The following is a 19,867-nucleotide window of genomic DNA, read 5'->3' as shown; positions in this document are numbered from 1 at the left end:
TCCGCGAAGGGACGGGGTTCAGTTGTTTGGCTTGCTGAACGGTAATGTGAACGCTAACTAGGGATGTGCGAATAGTTCGGCATCGAATCGAGTCGGGCGCGGATCCAGGATTTCCGTCGGGGGGAGGGGCACTGGAAATGTCCAAATGTTTCTTTCCTATAGGACTTTTTGTAAATCAACGTACGTTTGTCGTTACTTCACTGTTATTCCACTTGCGACACAGACCGCACTTTCTGCGCAAATTTCACCGCACTTTTCTGTGATGATCATTGCAAAAAGTGTGATGAGCTACAGTATCGCATAATTTTGCAATGATCATTGCAAAAAACTGTGATGGTTGCAGATTTTGTGTTGTCATTATCGCAGTGTTTTTGCAATAATTCCGATTTTCAGGGCAGAAAGTTGCGATGATCATTGCAGAATTTTGTGCGATACAGAAGTCATTGCATCGCAGGAGCAGTGATTCTTGAGAATCGCATTTTGGATATCATCGCACGTTTTTGTGTTGAAAGTATCGCAACTTGGATAACGATGTTTACGAAGGTTCCTGTTAAATTTACGAAGAAACCTCGTAAATTTAGAAAGTCTGTTGTAAATTTGAGAAGGGCTTCGTAAATTTACGGCGTGCTTCGTTAATCTAGGTCGTATTACGTCGAAATAACAGCCGAAATTTTCATGACACCTTGTACACTCTCAGACGAGGGGTCCACCACTCCGAATTTTGGCGTACACATGATTCCGGATTCCCGAGATTCCTGGGATTCCCGGGATTCCCAGGAGATTCCCTAGACTCCCATGATTCCTACATGATTTCTACGAATCCTGCGATTCCTAAGTGATTCTCATGATTTTGGAGTGATTCTCATAATTTCCGAATGATTCTCATGATTCCCGGGTGATTCTCGGGACTTTCTAGTGATTCCCGGGATTCCTTCGCGATTCCCGAGCATGCACAAAAAAAACGAATTTGCTGTCACAGCTAAAAGTTAGCTCTCACAACTAATTGGCTGAGCGATAGCGAAGCCTGTTACTCCAGTGGGGTTGAAAAGTTTTTTCTGTCTGTCTGTGTGTCTGTGTGTCCGCACTACTCCTCCTGAACGGCTCGGCCGATATCAATGAGATTTTGCACACTTTTCAGTATGTCCTTGGCTCGGCACACGCGAAATTTCACCATCCTAGCTCAACTGGTTCAGTTTTTATAGCCGAAAAACACCTAAAAATGGCGAAAAATCGAGTTCTCTGCAGGCTGGTCACCTCTGTCTTGAAGGAGGGGGGTAGCCTCGACAAGTAAAACAGTTACAAGGGTCAAGATCGTGTTATCTGTAGATTACGCAACTCTATCTAGAATGAAGGGGGGTCTGAAGCCCTTAGCATGCAACAAGGTAGAAGTAACCGACGATGTACAAGCCAGCCTGCCGAAGGCAGGCTAGCGCCGCAGGCCAAGGTAGGTACGCCAGGCGCGGATTGGAGGAACAGGCAGCGAGACATCGCGAAGCCTGTTACGACAAGACGCGGTCTGGCGTAAACCTACCTTGTTTCTTAGCATATATCGCCCTAGCTGACGGCATCAGCGGGCTAAATATTAGCTGCGCTACCAAAATTTTTAGTTCCGAGAGTCAATTCTGTATTTTGTTGAGACAACTTGTAAGTTAGTTCACAAAACTACTTATTTTAGCTTGTTCGGCTGACGCTTTGTTGTTCTTAGCAATATGTCGGCAGACGGCAACAAAATATCGCTCGAAAAAAATCTGTCAGATCGGGACTTGAACACAGGACCAGAACAACCACGGATCAAAGCGCTAACCACTGCGCCGCGACGGACCACACATTATCGCGTTTCCCCGCACTCATTTAGCGATGCTTTGTCTTGTCAATGGACTGGGCTGGTCTGGCGCCTTTGTTTTCATAAAGAACGTGCCCCTGATTTGGCCTTCAGCGTCTGGGCAGTGGACAACGCGCCCGTCTGTGGATCTTGTGGTCCGATGTTCAAGTCTCGATCTAACAGATTTTTTTTCGAGCGATATTTTTTTGCCGTCTGCCGACTAGGTCAGTCCTCACAACTGACATATTGCTAGGAACAACAAAGCTTCAGCCGAACAAGCTAAAATTATTAGTTGTGTGAATTAACTTACAAGTTGTCTCAACAAAATACAGAATTGACTTTCGGAACTAAAAATTTTAATAGCGCAGCTAATATTTAGTCCTGACAGCTGATGCCGTCAGCTAGGGCGATATCAGCTTTGTGACAGCTAACTTTTAGCTGTGACAGCAAATTCTTATTTTTCCGTGATGGTATATATTTTGTTCGAAGCTAAAACAGACCAAAAAATCTGACTTCAGCCTGAAGGATACCTGTCAGAGGCGCAATGGGCGGTTTTGCACACGATTTTCACGACCCTTCCTTGATTCCCATTCCTATGATTCCCAAGATTCCCATGATTTGCTGAAGATTTCCATGATTTACAGAAGATTCCTCATGATTCCGAAGAGATTTCTATGGGATTCCTACGATTTTCGGATGATTCCTGCGATTCCCACGAGATTCCCGTGATTCAGAAGTGATTCCCGCGATTTCCATGATTCCCGAAAGATTACTGAGATTCCCATGATTCCCGGACGATTTCCGGATGATTCCCGGACACGATGTACACATGATTCTCCACTGCAAGAAAAAGTGTGGATAGTACAACAAAAGTACAACAAAAACTGTACAATAAAAGTACAACAGGGATTGTAGAAAGTACAACGAGAATTGTACAAACCACAACCAGCCCTGGACTTCCCAGCACTCGTCATGCCGGTTCCGTTGTACTTTGTACAACAATTGTTGTACTTGAAAAGTACACTAAATTCCTGATAAAAAATTTGCCAGAAATTTGTGTACTTTTGTTGTGGTTATTTTCTGCAGTGTCCGAGTGGTGGACCCCTCGCTCTCAGACCTATGTGGCACTCTCAGACCTATGTGGACTTTTTTTCTCCCTTGCTTATAGCGTTTGGAGCAAACGTATGTTCTATTTTCTCCTTAACTATGCACAATTTTGATCGTTATTAAGATAAAATTGTCAATAGATCATGGAGGAATTGAAAAGTACACTGCAAATGACAAAAAGTCCGGCTTAATGGACTAAATACATTATACAATGAACAAAATAGTGCATAGCTAAAGAGAAAATAGTACATATTAAGTTTGCACAGAAACCTTTATGGCACGCGATAAAAAGGCAATACGAGTCTGAGAGTATAGGTCAAAAGTTTTTCGGCCTCACTCGGCCTCACTTCCCTACTGTGCCCGTTTCCTCGTTCTGGCCAGATCAAAATTTTGGCAAAATACGAGGCGGCATGTTCTCGTCAGAGGTCTGCAATGGACAGTTCTGGCTCGAACTGATAGCTTCCGCGGCCAAAGCCACTTGAAACCAAACCGAACTGTTGGCTTCATAGCCATTGGATCCACAAGAACTGTTGACCACCGCCATAATTTTTTTAAGGGATTTTTTTGCTGTGGCAGCCGCTTGATGTTCGGCCGTCTGTACGGAACAAGCGCTTGCTTTTTGCGCGGTTACAAACAGTCATTTACACCGAAAAAAATGATTGCTTCTGCCGGGATTCGAAGCCGCTCTGCCAAGTCGACTTGTGAAGCTCAGCGACGGAATCGAGTCATGCCATCTCTCTCGCACCATAGGGAGCGCTGGAACTGGGTGGACTGTCCATTGTAGACCTCTGGTTCTCGTACCGCAGGTTTGGCCCGCCTGATACGAGGTTGCATGTTCTCGTATCGCAGCGAACGTGTTAATGTCTCGTATCATTAGGTATGTCCTTAGCTCGCCACACCGAAAGTCTTACCGAAGGGCAGGGTTATTAGGGACATTTTTTTTCAGGTTTTAGCTGAAAACCCCACAGTACGCTCTTCCGTTTGAGCCGGCGATTTTACTATGGCTTCCTTGATTCTTTAGCTCCATTTTGATCAAAGTGCGTGAGCCGCCCACATATTTCGCCACTTCCCCGCATTTTCGGGAAATAATGGTACCGTCAACACTCTACCAAAAATGTCCTGTAAATGCCGTTAATTTATTACCAGTTTTTCACTGTAGGTCAATTCACAGCGTTTGCTGTGAACTAGTTCACGGCGTTCACTGTGATCTCCGTTACAGTGTTCACTGTGATCTGGTCCCCAGTAAACACTGTGAGTTTGAGGTCGCTGAGCACCGAAGTACTGCAAATCAGGCTCCAATTCACGGCCTTTACTGTGCACGGCAAAAACGGTACCTGGTTTTCCCAGGAGCCCTATGGCGAAGACATAGGCGATTTCCAGGGGGTTCCTGGGAAAACCAGGAACCGTTTTTACCGTGTGGCCAGATCACAGTGAACACTGTAACCGAGATCACAGTAAACGCCGTGAACTAGTTCACAGCAAACGCCGTGAGTTGCATAACAGCAAACATTGGTAATAAATTAACGGCGTTGACAGGACATTTTTTGTAGAGTGAACGGGGGTAACTTGAGCCTGTGTGCCCTGTAGACCCAGTCAATCAATGCCATATTTTGGCGAGACATTTGTTTCTCGCCAAAAATTGGTGAGACTTTTGTTTCTCGCCAAAAAACTGGTGAGACTTTTGTTTCTCGCCGCAGAATGGCGAGACTTTTTTGTCTCACCAAATTTTGGCCATCAGTCTCGCCATTCAATTTTCAGTGGGCCTGTGCAACCCCTTCAGTGCTTAAGTGTGTAAAATCCGAGATAAACATGGCGACCGGAAACGTGAAATTTGTTGTGCTTCGACTCAAATGAGTCTCCCCTTGACAACCGTGCAAGCGGAGTTGCAATCGAACAAACCCACACTGTGAAAAATTCCGTACTTTTGTACGGCAAATGTACTGACGAAAATGGTACCGAAGTACGGAACGTCCGTACATGTCCCATAAGAACTCATGTAATGGGGTACGGAAAAAAGTACAGAAGTTCCGTAGTAGGACAGGTACGGACGGTCAAGGCCAATTATTGACCAGACATGTTCCCTACTTTTTCCGTACTTTTTTCTCGCAGTGCACCCCTTTCCACAGTCACCCCCACACCCTCCGAGGGTTGATTTTCAAACATGTCTAAATCCAACTGCATACGATCCAGTAACCTCCCCTGTACACGCTGCAAGTTTTCTTTTTCGAATCCGCCCACCCCCGGCTGTACCAACCCCCCTGCAGGACCTGCCTCTTTTTTAACCATGTGCCGTTTCAGTCGCAAAGGGGTTGAATTTCGGCGTTGAAATTCATAGGGGGCACACTGGGTGCTTACGAAGCCATTCCAATCAAAAAATCAAGTTTCGGAAGATTTCATCCAGTGTTGTAGGGGTGGCCACCCCCTAGCGCCCCCCGCTCGCCCGGTAGGCGTAGGAACGCCGTTCAAGGGTGGCCTTGGCAAGAGAGACGGCTGAGCCGTCCCTGAAATTCTCGAGTCGATCCGGTGCATCGTTTGCCCTCCAGGACGAAAAAACTGTCGAAACCTGAGAAAACTTCCCCTAAGTTCAACCCTTATGAACTAAGGGCCTGTTCAGTAGACTATAGCAACCATGCGTGCGGACGTACACGAGTGATAGTCACAGTGCTACTGGACCAGAGAAACCGGAGTAACCAGAGAAAACATTCCCTAAGTTCAACCCTAATGAACGCCGTACTGATTTGGGGTAGCGTCCAAACTTCAAGCGTGACATCTTGCTTGACACAATCCTTCTCTGCAAGCCCCCTAAATTTCAGCCAGCTGCGGCAACGCTCGCGCCGTCGAGAACGGCGCACAGCGAGTGATGCACTCTTGTTCGTCGCCTCGACAGGGCCTTGCTCCGATGAGGTAGGCAACCCATCACACGCGCTGGGCAGGTGTGTCAATACAATCGACGCGTGCTAGTGCGCCAGATTGGCGCTTTTCACCGGGGCAGGAGGTGGCTACGGCCTGAGGAGAGCGTGAAGCGATGCTCGCGCCGTCAGTGCAGAGGTTGCGCACTTGTTCGAGATTATGAAAACTAGACTGTGTTTTTCTCAACGCTTTGCACCGATGGAAAGGGCTTGAAATTCAGGGTGCCTTAGGCTAATTGCTCTTTTCGAAACTCCCCCCTTACATAAATATTAAGGTGCAGTAAAAACACAAAAATCATAAAATTGAGGAAAAAAACTCGAATGCACCATGTTGATGTTTATGATTCCGCCCTTGTCTTCGGTTGAATTGGAAGTATCTGGCAGTCTACTAGGCCTAATGCACCCCAAATTTTGTGCTCTTTTGCAAAGCGTTTTGCAATCAACGGTCTAGATCTTACAATCGAAGCAAAATAAGTAACCCCTGCACCTCACTCGCGCATGGCTTCACGCGCTTCCTAGGCCGTTGCCGCCCCCTGACCGGGGCGTGTCCAGTAGCACTGTGAATATCACTCGTGTACGTCCGCACGCACGCATGGTTGCTATTCTACTGAACAGGCCTTAAGTCCATTAGGGTTCATTAGGCCTCTCGCTTTGGCTGAGCGAGAGTTCAGCCCTTTACTCCATAGTTGGGTTAAAAATCTTTTTCTGTCTGTGTGCGTGCACGAGGGGTATGTTGGGTACACAGCAAATGTCTTACGGTGCAAGGCTGCACAATATGGTGGCGATTTTCTCCATAATACCAACGAAATTCGTCAAAATCTATAAGGTACAGTGAATTCTCAATGGCATGTTACGAAGTCAGCTGCACCACCATAATATGGAACATTTTCACCATATGGAGAATCTTCACTGTAAAACATTTAGAGTGTAAGAAAAGTGAGGTCTGCGAGGCGGGCTCTACGATGTGGATGACCCTAAAGCCTCTCGGCGATGACTCCGCCAGGCAACGAAAGCGCGTATCAAGGAGCCTCCAGTCACGACTTCTCGTGGCCAAGATCTTCTAAATTTGTTACGTACACTGGAAGTAGAGCGCCCGCCCAATTACCACTATTTTAACTGGCAGGTTCAGAATCAACTATGAAAAGTCATAATAATTTTGAATTATAAGAAACAAATACTTGCATTTGGTAAACAATCTCAGATTTCATTAACATGTTTACCAGTTTTAAAAAAGTTTATGAAATGTACCAATAATGTCATTTACGTGTCAGTGATGTTTTGGTAAATACAAGAAATTTTCTTAAACTTTACAAGGTTTTATGAGTTTTCATATCCTTTCATAAGTTTATTAAAATTAAGACGGTATTCTGTGTGAAGCACGGATGTCTATTTGCAATTGCAAGTCGGCTACTTTGTATGCACTCACTAACACTTAAGTGTGAGCGAGTGCGTAACCACTTCAAATTGTAGTGAGTTGGAGAGTTGCAAGCAATGTTACTAATTTCTGACCATCTTAGTTGGGCTGGGTGTGACGGGATGAGTTTAAGTCGCCGATGTGATTCACTGCTTGAGTAAATATTTTATTCCAATAGAGACTGCCGCTCTGTGCCGGGAGCGTGCTGCAGATGCACAGGTGACCAGCAGTCATCTCTCGGCCAAAACGGAAGTCGTCGTAGGGTCTTCCAAGTTACGCGCCCCGCGCCAGGTCGGCGTTCAGCTGGCGGACCATTGGACCGTAGAGGCCCTCCGAGTCGACCGGCACGAAAGGACTCACATTGTTGTACTTCTCGAGAACCTGGTAGGACGCCCGGGCAGACGGGGCCAGGGCAAGCCAGGTGTCGAGGACGTCCTGCAAGAAAAAGTAGCAATCTAGTTCATACTCTCATTCCAGGAGCGTGACATTACGTTGAAGCAAGCGCCTCACTTCCACGCTCGTTTCAATGTGAATTAGCTAATTCATAGCTGATTCACACTGTAAAAAATGCCTTTAAATTCTCGTAGCCCGACACGAAAGTGTGTTTAAAGTGCCACGGGCTTTGGAAAGGTCACTTTAAAAGACACGATACTGAATTCATAGAGCCAATGGCTTGTAAAATACTAAGTTGAAATGTGAAATTTACCACTTGGCTAACAAAACGCTACTACCCTTAGCCACGACGGTCATAGGTGTGGCACTGAAAAGGTATTTTACCTAGACCACAGTTATGAAACTTAAAGTCGTGGCTAAGGGAAGGATACTTTGCTACGCCACACCTGTGGTGGCCGCATTAGCCCTTGCGAGTCCATAATGAAGCTGCGTTGAGCGCTTTGCCCAGCAGTGGTGCGGTAGCCGAGGGGCAGGACACAAGACATCCAAGTTGAACTCTGGCGTTCTATGCTGACCTCGTGCCGATTTTTTCGACCCGAGACGGCTTCTCTTCGCCACGACTTGAAAGTTGACAATATGGGTTCCGCGAGCATTCTTTCCATCACCACGAGACAAATTGACATTCGGTGTAACACTGTTAAAAATCCACTGTAATATTACAACACAATGACCTACAGTAATGCTGTTAAATAACAACAGTATTGTTTTGTGTCTGAACGGGAAACCCATCCAGAAACAACGCTTTCGTTTCAAAACAACTTCCTTGTCAAGTAACAATAATATATTTGCAATTGTGCTCCCCCCCCCCTCTGGATCCGCGCTTGCGGCAGGGTTCCGAACAGGCGAGGGGTGGCGGCATTGATTTACACGTTTCGCCGAGCGTTTCAGTCTCGCTCTTTCTCACCTCTGGGACGGGCACAGTGCCTCTGCCTGGAGTGTAGAAGTTGCATGGCACTGTAGTTGCGGCTATGTTGACGCTTTCCGGGGTAGTTCGGTTGTACCGCCTCAAATTCTCAGCCGGGCCGTAGTCGAAATACGCCATGTACTTTACTGCGACGAGCAACGACAAAATGAGCCGTGAGTGTGATATGGGAGGTTGCCAAAATTGTGGGTCCTTTTGTGTCTTTGGGCCACAGTTTCCTTATTTTTCGACGTATCGACCTGCGGTTTGATTCCTATGACTCGACTTCATCTCCCCTACTATCCCACACACTAACCGAGCATGCAGTTCAAGCATTTCCCTGTCAAAACAGGCTAAAACTGGGCAAAATGTAACTTCCGTGCTGTCCATTGTCCAAAAAGTCCGTGTTTCAAGGCGAAAATCTCCTGAACTATTTGTCGGAGAGCAAATCCGCGAACAACCTTTTGTTCCGTTGGCAACCCTGTATGACACCCTTGGATAGCAATTTATTCCAGTGACTCTCACCCCCTGCTTTATTGGATGAAAAAATGTCCACCGTGTACTGGTTTTCAAACATCGTCAGCTTTAGTTTCGCGCCTCAGCGCCGAACCTGTAGCGAGAAAAGTTCGGCTCAGCGACCAGAATGAGCAGCGCGGTTTCCTCTTTCCGGCGCGGTAGGCGGATTTTCGCTGCAGGGCTCCATTCCGGCTGGCTGGACCATCAAAAGGGTTTAAAAACCGGCATGTGTCAGGTTTTTGTGTAACATTCCGTGTCATCAATAGCAAGCGTGTTACTTGGCCTATCGATTTCGGTCCACCTGGCCATTTTGCGCTTTCACGTCTCTTAAACTTTAGGCGAGACACCTGTTCGATTTGGTGAACGGGTTGATCCGTTTTCGCCGTTTGTTTATGATGTAACTTCCGTGCCACACTCTTAAAACCTTACGAAGTATTTTGAGCATACATATAACAAACTAAAATACTTTGTTATACGAAGAAATAGTTCGTAAATTACGAAGTATTTTCTTTGTAAGCTTACGTATGCTCAAAATACTTTGTTATACAAACTACTTTTCTTTGTAAGGCCCTAAATAGTTTGTAAGGTTTTCTCAGTGCATGGTAACTTCCGTGCCATCTCCCCATGTTAAAGTATAGGGGAAAAATCAAAGTGCGAGAAAATACGGGCCCTCCTTCGGAAATGCGTTTAGAATGCCCCCTAGAATACGGGAAAAAATACAAAAAAAAATTTTAGAACGAGATTTTTTTTTCACTTTTTTAGGAGCCAAAAGGACCCACAATTTTGGCAACTTCCCCTAACACTGTTAGAAATTTTGTCGTAAATTAGCGACAAAAACGTCGCTAATTTTGATAGCGACAGAAATCGTTCTGAAACTACTTCGTCGTAACTGAACGACTAAAAAATCATTTTCTACGACAATGTCGTAATCGCGATTACATATTTTGAAATCTAAAATTCCCGAAAAGTTGATGAAAAGTTGCAATTTTGCTCGTTTATTTACGATTTGTGTCGTTCATTTACGATTCATTACACAAATTAACGAAAAGGTTCGTAAATGTACGACCAAAGTCATAACTGCACAACTTATTCCATAGATGAATTACGATCGTTCGTAAACCTACGATTAAGTTGTAAATTTACGACTTAATTCGTTTCAAAACGAAACGTCTCGCTATCAAAATTAGCGACAAATATGTCGTAAATTTACGACTCAAGTCTTTATTTTTACGATTTGAGTCGTAAAAAAATTTTGTCTTTTAAAAAACGACCTAATTTTTTACAAAATGTCGTAAATTTACGATTATTTTTAACAGTGTAGGAGTACTGCACACTAAATGCTTTCCTATGGACTTTGTCCATAACTATGACCGGTTTTGTGCGTACTGAAGTTATGTACAAATTTGTACATAAATTAGAAACAGTTTTGTAAATACTTAAGCACAAGTTAGAAATACACTATTGGCCGTTATTTACTTCTATTACGGCACAAAAACGGCCATAGCTATGGACAATAAAACTACGTAAACATTTAGTGTGCAGCACCCAAGGATATACAGGGTGAGTTTTCTCAATGTGTCAATAATTTGTGGGGAGCTAGGGCACCCCGAGGGGATCATTTTTCGCCAATGAACTAGTGGGCGCAAACGTCTCGGTACGGAGATAATTGGCGTTTTGTAATTGGCTTTCCCGCCGCCGAGCTAGGCAGACCATAGCGCCTGCCCGCGTCGCGGGCTGCCTACCTTACCGGCGCGCCGCAGCCAGAGCGCACCGAAGCCGAAGCGCTCGGCCGAGCGCCGCCGCGCCGGGAGAGCGCGCTGGTGTCAGGGCGCGCATCCGCGCCGCCCGCCGTGCCGCACGCCAGGTGCATGTCTACAAGCTCCTCGTTCGCAAACCCCCATGTTGTCATTACGTTTTGTGCTGAACCAACTCGTGCTGCACTGCCTGGTTCGGTCAGCGCCTCAGGGGTGTTTTCTGCTGTCAGCGAAGACAGCGTCAGCATCAGTCAACACGGCGCGCTCTAGCGGCGAGGCGTGGAAGCGCGCCTGGCACCAGCCAGCGCGCTCTCCCGGCACGGCGGCGCTCGGCCGAGCGCTTCGGCTTCGGTGCGCTCTGGCTGCGGCGCGCCGGTAAGGTAGGCAGCCCGCGACGCGGGCAGGCGCTATGGTCTGCCTAGCTCGGCGGCGGGAAAGCCAATTACAAAACGCCAATTATCTCCGTACCGAGACGTTTGCGCCCACTAGTTCATTGGCGAAAAATGATCCCCTCGGGGTGCCCTAGCTCCCCACAAATTATTGACACATTGAGAAAACTCACCCTGTACAGTGCACACAGGTAAACTGGAACACTTACTCTTGCCAGTTTGTTGAAGATAATAGTTCAGGCTGGTCACCGATATGCTGTCCAGTAAGTTCGCGAAAGCATAGGGAAAGAATGGCTGTAATAATAAATTCATTTTAACTGTAGCGCCAAAGGGAGAACGTTTTTTGGCTGAGCGATAGCGAAGCCCGTTACTCAGGTGGGGTTGAAAAGTTTTGTCTGTCTGTCTGTGTGTGTGTCTGTCTGTCTGTCAGCACTACTCCTCCTGAACGGCTCGGCCGATCTGGCTGAGATTTTGCACACTTTTTAGGTATGTCCTTGGCTCGGCACACGCGAAAATTTTACTATCCTAGCTCAACTGGTTCAGTTTTTATAGCCGAAAAACACATAAAAAACGGCGGGAAAAAAAGAGATTTCTGCAGATAGACCACTTCTGTCTTGGAGAAAGGGGGGTCTGGGGGGCGGAGCCCCCCAGCCTCGACTCGACAAGTTAAAAAGTGACAAGGGTCAAGATCGTGTTATCTGTAGATAAAACAACTCTATTTACAATGTAGGGGGTTTGGGGGGCGGAGCCCCCCAGCATTCAACAAGTTAAAAAATAACCGACAACGGACGAGCCATTGCCTGCCGCAGGCAGGCTAGCGCCGCAGGCCAAGGTAGGTACGCCAGGCGTGGATTGGAGGAACAGGCAGCGAGACATCGCGAAGCCTGTTACGACAAGACGCGGTCTGGCGTAAACCTACCTTGTCACAATAAAGTTGAAAAACTGGACAGAAAGCTGGAGCGTGTACTCCATCAGTCCACAACCTTAGGACCATATGCTTCGAGGGAACACACTATGGGGTGTGCACTCATCGAGGGGTGCTCTTATAGAGCATGCAACTGAGCACGCACCAGGGTGGACGGGCCGTCGAACGTGATTTTTCGAAATTGCAACCGTAGGGTCAGGGCGGGTAAAAACTAGACAGGGGAAGAACTGGACACCCCACATTTTACTTGAAATGCCGTATGTACTGGCCTGACAACTGTCATGTAATGAACCGCTGATGCCATGGAACAACTTTTGATAGTTACTATTCCTGTGCCTCCGGTATTTGAAGTTAAATATGGGGTGACCAGTTCTTCCCCTGTCCAGTTCTTCCCCGCCCTGACCCTAATAGCGCGCAAAGGTTGTTGTACACCGTTAATCCGGCGCAAAGACTAATTAACTTTCATTCAACAACTTACATTGAAAACAATATTTTCAGTCCTGGCGTAATTTACAACGTACTGGTATGTTCCGGTCTCTTCTCACTTGAGGGCACCATGAAGTCATTTTTTATGAGGGTTTGTCATGCCATGAAGTAACTTTTGCCAACTATTACGTTTGCAGTGTCGAAAAATAGCGTTTGACGGCCAACCCTAGCACGCACTCATGGAATGAGCTCACAGGCTCTTGTTTTCGTCAACTCACGTAGTTGATCTCTCTGCTGTTTCCTGCCTGGATCTGGAATATGTAGTAACACGTGATCGGGCTGATTCGGCCACACAAGTTGTACAGCACCGAGTGTATCGTCGGGTTCATGAAGGCAACTTCGTTGTGTAGCACCAGTGCTCCGGCGGCCTGATTGAAAATGGAAGACAAAGAAGCAAAAAAGGCGATATAAATCGGCAATTTTGGCTCGTAATAATTATTAGAAAATTTGTCGTTTTTGTTTTACTTTTATGGGATTAGAACCTGGGTCTTGGGTCAAAATGTCCTTTTCGTCTTCAGCAACTTAAAGCTATAATAAGTCTAAAACTTGAAAGAAAAGTTTTGGTCGTAAGGGAGGGTGGGGATCTATCGTGCCGTCACTCTCGGGAACTTTTTGTCCAAGGGCAACTCTAGAAACTCAAGAGAGTGCACGGCATGCTGCACCAAGGAGTCCACCACAAAGCACGCTTCACCCAAGAGAATGCATGCAACGAGGGGGTGATCACTGAGGTCCAAGACGTACAATGATTTTTTGATTTTTGATTTTTTTTATTATTTGACTGTATCAAATTGATTTTTTTCATCTCTTTTTAGTACAATTGCCTAACTTTAAGGGGCTTTTGCAGTCGTAAGTGTGACAGACGAAGGGACGTGAGTTTTTGACTTACTATGAAACCAAATAATTGCTCATAATAAAGAAATGGCATATCAACGAGCTGTAAACCGAGGAGATACACTACAAGATCAAATGTGTGCTTAGTACACAGCTGTGGGAGCGTACTTGCAAGTACACATCTATAGGTGTATGCTTGGCAAGTACACATCTATAGGTGTATGCTTGGACAAGCACACATCTATAGATGTATGCTTGGACAAGAACATCTCGAGGGGTCCTATTCAAAAGATCTTATCTGGGCGTTCCCCCCAAGACAATCTTATCTTAAACGCAGGTGAATTTCACATAGTTTGATCATTTGGTACAGCTACATATCAATGTAATTTGTGAGTTTGTTCAAGTAAATCTAAAGATGGAAGATCAAAGAAACCAAAAGTGCATTTAGAAATATGTTTTGCTTACCGTTGTATTTATTCTGATTGATCAAAATGAGTGAAATTTGCCAGCGTTTAAGATTGTCTTGGGGGGAACGCCCAGATAAGATCTTTTGAATAGGACCCCTCGATCTATAGATGTATGCTTGGCCAAGCACACAGGTGTAGGAGTATGCCTTTAAATGGGTGGGATTAGAGTGTGCTTGGCCAAGCATACACCTATAGATGTGTACTTGCCAAGCATACACCTGTAGCTGTGTGCTTGCCAAGCACACACCTATAGATGTGTGCTTGTTCAAGCATACAGCTATGGATGTGTGCTTGCAAGTACGCTCCCATAGCTGTGTACTAAGCACACATTTGATCTTGTAGTGTAGGAATACTTTTTAATAAAAGAGATGACTTTTATACCATTTGATTTTTGATTAGTTTTGATTATAAATATGATTTTTTTGGCCTTGTACAATGATATTTCTCAGTGAGCCCCCCCTCGGCTTGCAAGCACACTCTTACCTGAAGCATGCAAGGCAAGCACACTCCAAGGAAGAGCATGCTTGCAAGTACTCTCTTGGGTGATGCGTGCTTTGTGGTTGACATGAAGCCTCGTTGCTCGGACGCAGCACACTTCACCCAAGAGAGTGCTTGCAAGCATGCTCTTCCTTGGAATGAACTTGCTATGCATGCTTCAGATAAGAGTGTGCTTGCAAGCGTGCTTTTTCCGAACTTCCGTACCATTTTCGTCTGTACATTTTCCGTACAAAAGTAGCCTACGGAATATTTTACAGTGATGATATATCATCTGCAGTTGCGAAAAGTCGCCTCGACTCGTTACCGTGAGGCCGTCCCGCAGAACGGCGAGTACGTCGAAGATCAAGGATGACAGGCGTCCGAGGTAGCCGATGGGACCGATCAGATATGTGGCGGCCAGGAACCTCTGGTAAGGGAGAGTGGGGTAATTCCGGACACGGGGTAATTCCGGACACTTCGATTTTCACTGGGTTTGAGTGAAGATAACTCAAAAGCCCGACTAACAGAAGAAGATAATCAGTTTAAAAGGAGAATTCCAAATCGCCAAAGTAGGAGGTCAAGCCGTTTGCCTGTGGTCGCTTCACGAAATTTGAGTACCATCAAAAATAGGCAAAAGCTGCATCTTTCCCTCGTATTTCCATGTACTTATCGTACCTTACCGTCAAGTTCAGTCCCATGATTAAAATTTTATCATATTATATGGTCATTGGACTTTACTTTGGCGTTTCGGGAGTGCTCGTATGGCTCGCCGCTTTCGTACAGTTGAACATCAAAGTTTTTCACTACCTGTGGGGTAAATCCGGACAATAAGGGTTATTTTCTTCAATTTCCCGCATAATGTTAAGGTAGTGGATTCAAAATTGTGGACATGCATCCCCACCGTTAAGAAGGATAAAGAAAGAACGAAAAATAGCATTGCAGCTATGTTTAAGAGCTTTACTCAAGACAGTGTTGTCAATTTAGTGGTTTTGATAGAAATTATTCCTTATAATATGCTTTGAGTAACAATCAAACACTTCAGTTCGCAGCAAATGTCCTTGAACGCCTTCTAAAAGCATGCCTCACATCAAAACAAGCGAAAGTAAGCTCGAGTAGTGTCAAATTTTAAGGTCGTCCGGCATTGCCCCATAGGTCGTCCGGAATTACCCCAGCCTGGGGCAATTCCGGACACGTGCAGGGCTTTTGTTAGGCGCCTATATCTCCCTAACCGTTGCTGAGATTTGGCTTTCATGTATACCATTTTGAAGGTAAAGGTCCATACTTTACTCTCCTGTCATAACATTTGACCCAAGAAGCATATTCAAGCTCAAAGACCAAAAAGAAAAAAAGCGTCCGGAATTACCCCACTCTCCCTTATCGCTGGCCGTAGACGTGATTCATGAAGAGCAGGGCGGTGCCGGCCCGGTCCACGCCGAAGTAGCGCATTCTGGTGTTGTTCGTTTTTCGGTAGACGAACTCTATCTGCGCCGGCAGGTCATAGACGCCCCAGTGGTATTGACTGCAGTGAGTAAAACATATTTCTGAAGTCCACATCCTGCGGATATCACCGAAGTCCAAAGAATGCAGTGGTCACGTTCTTCGGTTAGGAACAAAGGGACGCCAGACTAGCTTGATCCACGACTTTTATGTCGTAGCAGGCTTCGCGATGCTGTGCCGCTGTGTCATTTCTGCCGTTTACACCAACCTTGGCCTACGGCTTCTGCAGGCTCCTTTGCAGGACATCGGCACACGCACATTGACGTGAAAGTCGAAACAACATTCGGGCAGCCGTGGTTACCCAAGGGGGGCTGACTCAACATAGCAGCGCTAACATAGTTGACTGGGTGCCCTTAATAACTCACTTGCACATTTTGCAAATTATTTTTGCAACCAGGAAATATGACACAAATATCGACATAAAATACCCGAAATAGTACCTATAATTTATAATACTTAGTACGCGGTTCAGGAGAGTCAGCTCCCCTTGCGATTACCTGAGTCATCAGCCCTTTTTTTTCTGTTCTATTTCTTTTCCAAACATCGTTCCCTCCTTAACGGGAGCTACTCCAGTCGTTCATAGTAGGGGCCTGCACTTACTAAAAGTCCCAAAATGCGGAGCTTGTGTCACTGAGAAGTGTGTGTCCACGTCCAAATAGACTACCTCGGAAAGTGAACAGCCAAACGTCGTTGCATTCTCGTGCAAGACGGTACACTGAAAACAGAGTCCAAAATGAGTGAGTCAAATGCCAACAACCTATCGCCACACCCAATGCCTGAAAGCCTTATCTTGTTTTCAGAGTAACATTTCAATCTGTAATTACGAGGCATGTTCGCAGTATTTGCCGTAGGCAAACGGCAGGTTGATGTTCACAGTATTTGCTGTATACGAAGCATGTTTGCAATTCACTGCGTACATTGTGGACGGACAGACCAGTACTCGGCAAACTGAAGTGTTCTCACACTCCCACGAGAGTGTGAGTACACTCTTGAGTTTACAGAGTAGCCACGGATTGGCTTACTCACATTCAAACGAATGTTACTCACATTCAAACGAATGTTACTCACATTCAAACGAATGTTACTCACATTCAAACGAATGTTACTCACATTCAAACGAATGTTACTCACATTCAAACGAATGTGAGTCAATGCTCAAACGAACGTGACATTTTGCCACATTTCGTGAACGGGGGGACCTGGGGACCGCTCGGGACCCTCTAATGTTTTTAACTCTTGAGACAAGATTCTCGACCTAGACCATTGAAACCTAACTATGTTAAAGTTTGATCCTTTCTTCACGATTTCATGCAGGTCTCATCCATTTGCCTCGATTATATTGTTTACAGACGGGCCCGAAAGAGTGTCCCAAGTTCCCACTGACCGCACTGCAAATCCAAGTGAGGGACAGGCATGCACTAGATAACGTGAGACAAACTGTCTCACACTTGGATTTGCAGTGGGTAAGTAACTTGGGACAGTGGGTATTTACCCACATTCCCATGCATCTATTGAAGTCAGTGGAACAAATAAATTGTAGTGACAACATCAAGACCAAGAATTCAGGTTTTGAAGATATGTTATGTGATCGATATGGGACTCTTTCCCACTGGTATTTTCCAGTCTTTCCATCATCAGCCCAACATCCGAAGGGGTTGTCAGAAACCGGGTCAGAGAACTCCGAAGAGGCTAGCAGTGCTGGAAGCATGAGAAAATGACTGTCCCAAGTTACCCCGCATTGTAACGATTTTTGATTAACCGAATTCTGGAGCGAAGATGGGAAGACTGAAACTATCACCCGTTTGCGACCGGCATTGTCAATATACGATCTAGCGACCAAGATTTACTACTTGGCCAAATCTGCATTTCACTCCTTATTTGGCATATTTTGTCAAGAACTCTATTATCTTGTATTCCGTTTCTCAAATATAAATTTTGGTTCTTTGCACCTTCTCCTTCTCCCACTTTTCCGAGCGTGTCCTGAGGCCTCTGAAACGAAACCCTGCCGCGGGTTTGACGCTAGGAACCCCCGTCGCTGGATGGCAGCACCAACAAGGGCAGGGTAGACTGTCCCAGGTTAACCCCGGTGTCCCCAAGTAACCCCCAATTGATGGTTCGTTTCAACGTGACGTCACATTCCTGGAACGAGAGTGTAACCTAGGCTGTTTTCCTTGATGTAGATAAAGGAAGCCGCATTGGAAAGGACCCCTGGTCCGACAATCACAACAGAACGATACGAGGCGCACGTTCCGTTTCGAACTCTGAACACTCCAAGGATGTAGCCGTCCGAAGTCGTCACGTTGTAGGCCTCTCCGACGAAGCCGAATTTCGGCGCTTCCTGGTCCTAGAACATGGCATCCAAAGCATTCACAACCACGTTGATGGAATTGTCTGAGAATAGCTCATATATGGACAATGTCCATGGACCTTTTTTGTCCCTAAGGTCGGGAGGCAAAGTGATGTGTCCTACCGAGGGACAAATTTGTGAACAGCTTTATATTGTTTTGTTTGAAAGCCATAGACAATGGGTACATTTGGTAACGCTTAAGAAAGTTTCCACTTTGGTTGCAATATTGTCCCTAGAATTTGTCCATGGGAACTTTTGCGTCCAACAAACGTGGACCAGTTTCATGTTCTTCGCTTGATTTAACATAAATTGGTAATTTATAAGATCGGTTTTGCATTTTGGGTCAAACGTCTCAAGTCTCAAGTGTGACAAATTCATTTTTCGGGCATCTTTTCTTGGTTGCTGCACTCATCGCGAAGATTGTCTCCTCTAATGGGGTACTTCGGAGAAGAGCAGGACCAGAAGTTGAGAAATCAAGATGAACTAAGTATGTGAAATTTGTGAGAATGGCCGTCTGCGTCGTCATTCTATCGCTTCCGCAGAGTTATATATTCTCGTATACAACTCCGGCCTTTGTAAAGGTTTATAGCAGCACATATCAATTTTACCTGCTTACCGGCCTAAGGTATGGAGGTACAGGCAGCACGGCGTTGGCCAGTAATGCCACAATGGCCGAGAGGTTTGTCACGATGTCCGAGGAGAACTGCGTGATGTTGTTCTGCAGCAGCGCGGACTGAAGCAGCGGGTTGAGCAACGCCGTGTAGGGCGCCACGGCACCGAGCAGGGCGCCGGGGATGGGCACCAGTCCGGCAACCCCCTCCACCACTGGGTTGAGGACGCTCACGACCGGGTCCAAGATGCCCCCAAGCGGGTTCACGACAGTTGTGACCGAGTTCACGCCTACAAACAACAGGGTTCACTTACAAACTAGTGTCACTGTTAAAAATAATCGTAAATTTACGACATTTTGTAGAACAAATATGTTTTTTTTAAACGACATTCTTTGATACGACCCAAGTCGTTACGACTTGAGTCGTAAATATACGTCATATTTGTAGCTAATTTTGATAGCGAGACGTTCCGTTTTAAAACGAATGAAGTCGGATATTTGCGACTTAATCGTAAATTTACGAACAATAATAATTTTTTCATGGAATATGTCGTGCAGTTATGACTTCATTCGTACATTTACGACAAATGGTAAATTTGTGCTATGAATCGTAAATGAACGACACAAATCTTAAATAAGCGAGCAAAATTGTAACTTTTTACCAACTTTTCGGGGATTTCAGATTTTCAAGTATGTAATCGCGATTACGACATTGTCGTAGAGAAATGACTTTTTAGTCGTTCAGTTAAGTTTAAGAACGACTTCCGTCGCTATGAAAATTAGTGACTTTTCTGTCGCTAATTTACGACAAAATTTCTGACAGTGTAGGCATTGAAATGGCCACCCACAGGCAGTCGCGTAGTGGTCGGGTCACTATCTGTTATAGCACGCGAGACAGCGGAAACTCTTTGATTTGACCTATTTATGGGGTGTTTTGTGGTTTACAGGTCAATTCCTATTAT

General features: G+C 45.6%; 1 protein-coding gene across 1 annotated transcript in view; it reads right to left on the bottom strand.

Moving 5' to 3' along the window:
* Window positions 1-7,397: 7,397 nt before the first annotated feature.
* LOC117639730 (lipase member K-like) overlaps window positions 7,398-19,867 on the bottom strand; it is a 24,057-nt gene continuing 11,587 nt past the window's right edge. The window contains exons 4-12 of the mRNA XM_034375606.1: window positions 18,912-19,195; window positions 18,106-18,292; window positions 16,549-16,663; window positions 15,829-15,970; window positions 14,777-14,884; window positions 12,895-13,044; window positions 11,475-11,559; window positions 8,610-8,755; window positions 7,398-7,687 (exon numbers count right to left, since the gene is read on the bottom strand). Of these exons, the coding sequence (XP_034231497.1) occupies window positions 7,526-7,687; window positions 8,610-8,755; window positions 11,475-11,559; window positions 12,895-13,044; window positions 14,777-14,884; window positions 15,829-15,970; window positions 16,549-16,663; window positions 18,106-18,292; window positions 18,912-19,195 (1,379 nt within the window). The 3' untranslated portion in view covers window positions 7,398-7,525. The remainder of the gene's footprint in view (window positions 7,688-8,609; window positions 8,756-11,474; window positions 11,560-12,894; window positions 13,045-14,776; window positions 14,885-15,828; window positions 15,971-16,548; window positions 16,664-18,105; window positions 18,293-18,911; window positions 19,196-19,867) is intronic.

Source organism: Thrips palmi, unplaced genomic scaffold, assembly GCF_012932325.1.
Source record: "Thrips palmi isolate BJ-2018 unplaced genomic scaffold, TpBJ-2018v1 HiC_scaffold_11, whole genome shotgun sequence".
NCBI lineage: Eukaryota > Metazoa > Arthropoda > Insecta > Thysanoptera > Thripidae > Thrips > Thrips palmi.
Note: the sequence above shows the minus strand (reverse complement) of the source record. Positions and strands in the feature narration are given on the sequence as shown.